Below are 9,768 nucleotides of genomic sequence, written 5' to 3' on the forward strand. Positions count from 1 at the left end.
ACAGCTGATGTTCTTGACTGTCGGATATTCAAATATCTGTTGGATACATTTATGATTTTATTTTTTTTTTTATTCATAAAACGACAGAATAAACTGTTCAATAATATAATAATATATATCTATAAAAAACAGACATATTGATTTAAAAAAATATTTTGAGACGTAAGTACAGACTACATCAAATATTATTGTGTAGTACCCAGTAGGTACCTATTTTATTCAAATAAACAGTTGACATTGTCAACATTTAAATATGATATTATATTAATTCAATTGCGTGGATGAAGGCCACATTTAAAACAACCAACCGACCAATTAATTCAACATTAGTGAAATATAAACTCGTTTTACTTCTACACTAGAAACATGTTGGCTGGGTTAATGAAATACACCTAAGAGTGTTGATATAACTTGTTGAAATGCCCCCGTATATGAGGAGATCGCGATATCGACTTGTTCGCAAAACATTTTCAAAATTGATTTTTGGAATCGTGTTTATATATGGATATTGTGAATATATTGTTTATTATGTCACTCAAATGCAGGTGAACTTTAGTTACTATAAATAGTTGCAATGCTTTTAATAATCAAAAATATAACTTTATATTATTAATACGTAGTAATAATAACACATATATAAAAACTAAATTGTAGTGTGAATGGCCAGTATTAAACAAAGATCCCCTTGATAAGACGGATCCTGTTTATGCAATGATCATAGCTGATACACATCTGCTAGGCTCCAGAGATGGTCACTGGTTTGATAAATGGCGAAGAGAGTGGCAGATGCACCGAGGATTCCAAACAGCCATGACTTTACACAAGCCTGAAGTGGTATTTGTGTTAGGCAAGTTACATGTTATCATTGTAGGAGTTTTTTTGATATATTATCTTAGAATACAAAATTATTTTACTTGTAATATTTATGAGATCAAATCTTTCAGCAGCTATTCATAAGTTTAAGTATTTTTTAACATGGGTGTAATAAATTTTTATAATAACATTATAAATTTTATCACACATTAATACCTAATCTGTACCTAATTATATTCCAATTCCTGTATGGTCATGTAAAAATTTTATTAATTTTATGGTTGGGACTTTCTATACTCCCACACTGCTGTTAATCATTGAATATACATCTAAACTTAAATGCAAATTTTAATGAGAATGTAACAAATCGGTTTGAAAATTATCATTTAAGAGGACCTTAACTACAGAATCGGTTGTTACAACTAATGTCATTGGGCTTAACTTTTTTAATTTTAAGCTTCAACAAGCACTGATAACAGACGCATCATTGTATTGTTATGGAATGTAATATGGAAAGCTTATGTTACATAAAACTTGGTACCCCTGTAAGGTGACTAGCATTTGCTGGGCAGTCTTCTAATATTGAATTTGTCCGTTTATACATTACTGCCTGAGACAGCGAGACCCCCTATCGTCCAGAATCTTTCATAAAAGATTACCTTGTAATCTGACAACTTACAGATGCAATGATAAGTTTTTATATGCATATATATGTACTCTGAAGCATAATGCATATATAAAATAATATATTAATCATTTCCAATGCTGTCTTCATCACATGTAGTCAATATAAATCTACAAAATAAGAATGAAAACATTCCGTACGCGTCGAGCGCTGGTTTATCCTTTTTTATATCCAAGTTATGTATCCTTAAATTGCTCTGAATATAATTTTTTTTCATGTTGATGTATCCACAAGGACTTACGATATATAAAGGTTTACTAGATCGCAATACATTTTTTTGTTTTTCATCATACTGTAGGCGATTTGTTCGATGAAGGGAAATGGTGTTCTCAAAAGGAGTTCGACGAGTACGTGGAAAGATTTCATCGTCTCTTCAAAACACCTGTTGATACAAAAATGTACACAGTCGTAGGCAATCACGACATCGGTTTTCATTACAGGTAAGTTAACCTTTTAAGTTATCTTTTAACCTTATGAATATTAAAATTGTTTATCTTTTACGATCTATATGTGTTTTACCGAGATATGTAATCATTAATATTCATAATTAATTAGATATATAAGGTGTATTTGAGTTATATAATTCCTTATATTTATATTACCAAAAATTTAAGTTAAAATTATGTTTTGATTTAATATATTTTATCATCAAAGTTATTCAAAGATTATTTTTTTTCTTAATTACATGAAATTGGCTGAATCCCTTGCGTTCTTCGGTCTAACTGTTCAGGCGGTACTGGTTTATGGTAATTTTTTTTTTATAAAACATTGCTGAGTTTAATTAAATTTATCCAAAGTGGCTCGTAGTGAAGCCATTAAACATTTTTTTATAAAATATAACTTGTATTTATATTCAAATCATAAAAAAGGTGAATTAAAATTAATGTTCATAATATAAACGATACTGTAGTGACAGTGTATTATATCAAAAAAAAAAAATAACTCTATAGACAATCGCTTAACATATTACAAAAATATTCATAAATTATTATTTACTTTTTGATTTATTTTTATTTTTAACTTTAACTTTGTTTTATTTATTTATTTTTAACAATACGATTTTTTGTAATATTGGAATAAATCCACTATCGATAAAATCGTCTTATGGAACCGTGTGATAAATATTACTGTATTTATTATTTTGCCGGTAATATTTTCTCTCATTATTTATTACTCAATTTTTTAACCGCCTCCAAAAAAAAATCTTATAGATGAACATTTCGTATAACCTACGTTTATATTTTTCATAATTTGTATACAAATTATAGTCATATATAAATCGGATCTCAAATGAAGATAATACAATTATTTAATTTATAATTTTCTATCGATCTCGTTTAGTGAATCGAAATATTGGAATTTAGTAAATTTATCTTTTGCAAATGTAAAGATATGTGTACACTATATCAGGTAAATATTTTATTAAAATGTATTAGGGAAACGTCTTTTGTACAAAAACCTCAGAGACAATTGTACCAATCAGATGACCCTCAACCGTGCGAATGGCCTGAGGCGCCCTCGGTGATAACAGACGAACCACTTGATAGCGGTTTTTGAGATACGGCGACGTAGTTAACTACTACCAAGAAATTATGTTTGTAATCAATAAAATAGATATTTGTTAATTAAAAATATTAATCTACTTCTCTATAAAATATGACGACATATTTACATCCCATGAATAGCTTTAAAAGTATTTTTCTATGTTTTATATAATTTTAATAAATATTATAGCAAAATTTTTATTTAAAATTATTTTATATGGTAACCCCAAAAAACTAACGATGTCTGCCTATCGATGGGTTTTTATAATGTTCTCAATAAACATTTAAATAATTAATTTAAATAATTAATTCAATTAACAGAATTTCAAATAATTTTGTTCCTTGTGTCTATAAAAATTTAACGTCTTACCAATTTAAATTAAAATGTTTAATATAGAATAACGCCGCAACTGGCGAAAAGATTTGAGGAGAAAATGAAATCTCCTCCGGTACAACTGGTCAGTATACGTGGGAATCATTTCGTCCTGCTCAACTCCATGGCGATGGAAGGAGACGGATGCACATTCTGTTCGAGGGCTGTAGCTGAAATCGACAAAATAGCAGGTCCTAATAAAAATAGAGAGGAGATATTATGAATCGATTCTTTACACAGCTGAGGTTTTTTTTTCTATAATTGGATAATTTCTTGCAGACATCATGAAATGCAGCAGCGGATCCAAGTTGTGTAAGGGAAAAGAAAAGCTACGAAAATATAGCAAACCGATAATTCTACAGGTACGTTTGTTGAAAACATCTGAAACAAAACATATATAGAGTTATATAATTTACTTGTGACGTCATCATGCACAAATCTCAGTTAGTCGCTATCCATTTCTAACAGGTTTATAATTATAGTTAATACGTATTTTTTGAAGAAATGTAAATGAAGCGTTCTCAGATAATTTAATGAATTCTCGTTTGATTTTTTTTTTAATGAAATTTCAATTTAAAATTTTAATTTTTAAATCGCATTCCATAAATCTAGATTCCGCTCATTTCTATTCAAAAATCTAAGGACCGGTCTAGGAATTTATAGCAATAATACCATAAAGAAGTCAGACTCAACTTTTTTAAATTATAGTGCATTTTTTTAATGATATCCTTTTTCGTTTGAGTTTTTAAATATTTTAAAACGTAACTCGTGTTTTTTTCTTTTTTTAAATTCTAACCGTCATTGTTTCAATTTTAATTATTTTACTCCATCCTCATTTTCTATTTGCAATGTTTAACTTTTTGTGGCTAGACATCCCAGTTTCGATACATATCCAATGACTGTCCTCAAATTTATTTCCAGTGTCGATAAAAACTAAACCAGTTACACTTAGACAGATACAGTGACAGGTACAGTGACCGTACATACAAAATGAGGCTTAATATAGAATATATATGATCTGTTGCAGCACTACCCATTATACAGGGTGTCCGATGGCATATGTAAGGAACCGGATGTAGCGCCATGGTCCAGGAAGTCAGATCTGTTCATCGAACGTTGGGACTGTCTGTCCAGGGAGTCCACTGAGTACCTCGTGGAGAGCCTCCAGCCGCGCGTGGTCTTCGGTGCCCACACGCACCATGGATGTAAAATTGAACACAGCTTTATGCCAACACGTGATCATAAGATAGAATTCACGGAGTACACAGTACCATCGTTCTCGTGGAGGAACAGCCTGGAGCCGGAGTATTTCTTGGTATGTTTCTTTTTATATTTCTGGCGAACATTTTTGGCTGACCTTGAACCCGCAAAATTAAAATATTTTAAGTTAAGCGATGACACTACCTTCATATAGAATTAGTTATGTATTTACGGTTTATATCAGAACCGTAGTTCATAAAATAAACTGGTTAATTTTTACAATAAGTTAGAATTTTTTTAAACATTGGTATTTTTTCAAAAAATATACGTATATACTTGTAACTTTTTTTTTCTTTAAAAATATAACGCAACAGAATAAGTATTGGACCTACAACAGCAATAAATAAATGGGCACAATTCTCATATGTTTTTCTCGATGCAATTAATCTCTTTTTGCGGTCGTGATTACATTTTAATTACGAGAAGATTACTAACGGAGATACAAAAAAAATATATAAGTAAAAAGTTTTCATTGAGATATAAAAAAAAAAATATCCTAAAATTCTTAATTTAATTTTTTGAAATGTATCAACATGTCACTTGATAATTAAAATCAGCCTTGCTTTGGATGAATCTACCAGGAATCTTTAAGTTGAACGAACATAAACAGTTATGTCCTATTTAAGGTAAGCATAAACACATCGGAGGTGAAAGTTTTAAAGTGCGAGTTACCGAGCGAGTGGTCCATTCAGCTAACCGGCGTCATATTGATGATCATCCTTTTAGTTTACATTAAATATTTCTCGAGATTTGTAACCGCGTTTAATCATAAACAATTGTAGGTGAGAGATTCGTACTATATAGTCGGTAATGTAACCGCTCTGAAAGATCTCACTTATTAAGTCTGTTGTTTGAATAGTTTTATTAAAAATATATCTTAATTAGTCTCAATATTTATATGTGTGTGATAAATTGTAACTAATATATGATATCAGTAATCCAGTTCGTTTGCCAATGAAACGACACAGTAAACAAACCTTCAGAGTTCATTATTTAGTTTTAATGACATAGTTAATAAATAAACTTTTCTCGTTAATAAATTCTCAATTCCTAAATATATTATTGTAACGTGTTTAAATGGATAGAATTCGTTTATTATTAAGATTTCTTTTGCAGAAAAAATACTTTCAAAAAAAAGTGATGTTCGAACTAGCGTTTTAAAGTTACAATACAGTAACAATAATTATTATCTTATTTTAAAAATAAAAGTTAAACTTTTTTGGTGTTTTTTTTCCTAACCTAATATTAAATAACAAATATAATCTGTGTGTGTACTATAAACTTATAGGTATTACATTTTCATGCAATTATTCAAAATTAAGCTTCAAGCTAAAAAAAAGTTCTTATATATATTTCGAAAAATTTAAATTAAAAAAAAGATAGTATGAATCGACAAAAATTCATTAAAATAATATAAATTAGCTTTCAATTTTACGTTACAAAAGGTACAAAGTTAATTTATATATTTATTGAACACATAGTTGTTGTTCAGTTTGACGACGAGAACTATGAGGGATCAGTTGACAGGTTGAGTTCAGAGACGTTCTTAATCGTATTCAGATCAACATTCGAATGTCACTTGCTAATAATAATATTATTGTATCTGTGTGTTGTACCGCATTACGTGTAATTTAATTTAAATTAAATTAAATTTTAATTATATTCAATACATTTTTTTTATTAAAATAATTCGCCTCGTGTAAGTTACGTAACTTTTTTTTTGATAACTATAAGTATAACTTTAATGATCGTAAGTGAAATATCAATGAAAATTATTATTTATCGACTACTGCTGGTTTCGAATGTATAAAATTTGAGATTCCAAATTTAAATATTATGCAATATATAATTTACCTTAAGTGTTATTTTTCTGGTTTTAGCTTCTTTTGTATGATTGTAAAATTCTGTGATTATTTTTCAGGATTATTGACATTAAATACCAAAGATTAATTGTGAAATTTAATTAGTAATAAAATATGTAATTCATTGGCTGCCTTTTATTTTATTTTTTATCCTCCTCTTTACCAATTTCAACAGAATTAACTACAATCGTTTTGTTTTAGCTCCGTCGTATACAATAAAATAAAGTATACTATTGTGAGTAGAAAAAAATGTTTCATTGTCTAAACATGATTTTAAAGATTTTATTAAAGTTGCGATTCACGTATCTAACTCTTTAGTATTACAGAATCTTGTTTCTTGCTTTTGATATCTTAAAAGCAATAAGTTGAATATATGTAAACACGTATAATTTCGTTGGTCATGTATTGTAAGGCGTGACGTCATTCGGGCTTCAATATGGCGGAGCACCCAAGATGGCGGACTAGAAATAATCAAGCACTCCTTCAAAATTCAAAAATTATATAAGGCTTGCAGATTTGAATAAAAGTTTTATATTTTTCCTATTAAGTTTATTAAAAATGAAAAAGCAAGAATAATAATATGACGTTTGTAAAATAATATATCATCGTAAGAACTGACAAATATTTTTCATATGGGGGCGTGTATTTTTAATCAATTTATAATCTCGTCAAAGCCCAAATAATAAAGAAAAATGGTTTTAAATTAAATTAATTGCTTGGATCTGATTGTTGTCATTTCGGTGTCTTTAGAAGTTCCTTCGTTCTGTTATATTTGTAATCCATATCTAGCAGAATTGTACTTTTTTCAAAATATCGACTTAAACAGGAAATACACAAAAAAAAAAAAGATTTAGCTTCTTTTTATTGAGCTCTCGTAATTTATAGCCCACATCGTAATTATGTACCACATTTTACTTCACAAGTACATATATGGAAATTGGAAAAATCATTATTTATAAACTAATTAATTCTGTAATAACAATTTAAACACACGACCCATTTGGATGCTTTCATAAAATTAGATTTTGAGAAAAACAGTTTTTATTTGCCTTAATATATTTATTAAAGAAACTTATAATTAATAATTTATATAGGAACTTTTAAATACAAAAATACATTGTCGTTCATAACAACAACTAGGGAATACATATGTCATAAAAATACACACTCGGTACATAATACTGTAAAATCAACTGTCTCCAACTTGTATTATTGTAAGTACCTCGAAACAATAGGAATATAAATGTTTTTAAAAGTGAATTATCATTTCCGAATTGCTGGTCGCAGGTTAAAGATAACGCCGAACGTATAGACATACAGATAATATACATAATAAAAGCGCGAACTGTCTGTAAGGTTACACTTTCAGCCTAGCAACTAAATTCTTTTATACTACTCGTTATGATAATAATAATAGTAATTAAATTTAATGTTATTCTGGCATGTCGCTGAGTCGTATGCCGCCTGGCCTGCGGTACATTCTTTCGTGCATAGGAAGCTCTCCAACTAGGAAGCGATCCAAGGCTTTGAGCGCCATTTTTGAATGACCCGAGCTCCTGAAGGCAGTGCTGGCATCGCGCCCCGCGTACTCCAACATTATCTCATCTCCACCAGGATGCTGTAATTAGATTTTAAGTTAGTCATCATAGCTATTAGTTGAGGTTTAAAAAAGTAATTTTAATAATTACAATCATGTAATATTTTTTTTGGAATCCCTACCTCATACAAGAAAGTTGATATGTCGTAAACACGGTCGTATATAACCACCCAGCAGTCGTCTCTGGTATCGTGATGGGAGATCTCTGCCAGAGTTAGAATGCGGTCCCTGGCTTCTGGAGCTCCCGGTACGATTTTCGTTGACCACTTAGGTTTCTTCTCCACCGACCAGGGGCTAACCAGCCTGAGGGCGGCCATCGTCAGCGCCATGATGTCTATTTCGCTCGCTTCCTGTTTCACTGGTAGCGGGGATGCTAAACTCATATCCGGCGATGACTGTACAGTAGCCATTCTGTTCTGTTCTGTCCAAGTGTTACAAAACTACAGGCTTATGTCGATCACTTGGCTCTCTCAACCGTTGAAGGTTAACAACTGTAAATAGTAAGACCTTGCTATAAAATCAGGGTTGGCTTTGATATTAATATTGTATGATTATTGTTGAGCATTTTATTTCAATTATTAATATATTTTAAGATAAAGCTACATCTGACTTATATTCATATATTATAAGAATTGAATTGACCTTAATCAATCGTGTTAATTTATTGTTGTCAATAAATTTGTAAATGTCAACCCTGTTTATTATAAATATATGTAGTTGTTTACGTCCAGTTACTAAGTAATATTATCTAGTCTGGATTATTTTGGTTAAAAAGCAAGTGATACAAATTAATCGAAAGTTTTCATAAATAAAATTTGTGAAAGATGTCAAAGTTGCTTAGTAAATTTTATTTTATAATAAACAATAAAAAGTTATCCTCTTCCGTCTTTGAAACTTATCAGCACATTGACGTAAATTGCCAAAATGATAAATATTTCAACTGAGCTTGTGACCCTGCTAAATATTTACGTAAAGGGCCATCACTATGTTAACAGGCCATTAAAAATTTCTATTTATTTTAAATAATCCAATCGATTCAAAATAAAAATTATTCACCTCTTTTCTGGCTAAATCGAGGAAGTTTTTGTTATCTCTGCTGATGCTCGAACCGAGGAGAATGACTGTCACACCAATTGTCACTGTACCACCACTGTTCGTATTTCAGATTAATGATTTCAGGTAAATTCATGAGAGCGCTGATCATTGCCACAAACTAATATAGACTGTACATTTATCAGTAGCGACTTGTGAATGAGCCTGTCGCGTTCCGAACGTCGGCTTTATAGTTCTCGGGCACGCGCCTATCTGATGTAACAGTCAGCTATCTTACAAGGGCCCGTGCGATACAAAACAGCGGTTACCAAAATATGCCCATTCGCCGTTTCAATTTACATGTTTATATTTATAAAATATATACGATCAATAAAATCTTTTCAATTCGTATTTTTTATTATAAAATGCAAGATACATATCAATTCAAAAAACTTAGGTCCTTACAACAATGATTATATATTATATATATTAATATTACTATGTTAATAAATAAAAATATGTTTTGTACGAATTGTTTGTTCATAATTTCAACTGTTTTCGTAAATTCCTAAACATGTGTGCGTAAGCAGTTATTGTGTTGA

At 29.9% G+C, this 9,768-nt stretch overlaps 2 protein-coding genes across 2 annotated transcripts; one reads left to right on the forward strand and one right to left on the reverse strand.

The window, feature by feature from the left end:
- The first annotated feature begins 219 nt into the window (after positions 1-219).
- LOC116779800 (metallophosphoesterase 1-like) lies at positions 220-6,666 on the forward strand. The gene is made up of 7 exons (XM_032674254.2): positions 220-545; positions 655-847; positions 1,797-1,938; positions 3,440-3,606; positions 3,695-3,777; positions 4,443-4,730; positions 5,302-6,666. Exons 1-7 carry the CDS (start codon positions 420-422, stop codon positions 5,455-5,457), a joined length of 1,155 nt encoding a protein of 384 aa, XP_032530145.2. The 5' UTR covers positions 220-419; the 3' UTR covers positions 5,458-6,666.
- A 909-nt stretch (positions 6,667-7,575) lies between these two features.
- LOC116765316 (uncharacterized) lies at positions 7,576-9,399 on the reverse strand. The gene is made up of 3 exons (XM_032654764.2): positions 9,191-9,399; positions 8,257-8,625; positions 7,576-8,155 (listed from the first exon to the last, which is right to left on the reverse strand). The coding sequence occupies exons 2-3, from the start codon at positions 8,542-8,544 to the stop codon at positions 7,970-7,972; spliced, it is 474 nt and encodes a 157-aa protein (XP_032510655.1). The 5' UTR covers positions 8,545-8,625; positions 9,191-9,399; the 3' UTR covers positions 7,576-7,969.
- Positions 9,400-9,768: the final 369 nt, after the last annotated feature.

Source organism: Danaus plexippus, chromosome 2 (assembly GCF_018135715.1).
Source record: "Danaus plexippus chromosome 2, MEX_DaPlex, whole genome shotgun sequence".
Taxonomy (NCBI): domain Eukaryota; kingdom Metazoa; phylum Arthropoda; class Insecta; order Lepidoptera; family Nymphalidae; genus Danaus; species Danaus plexippus.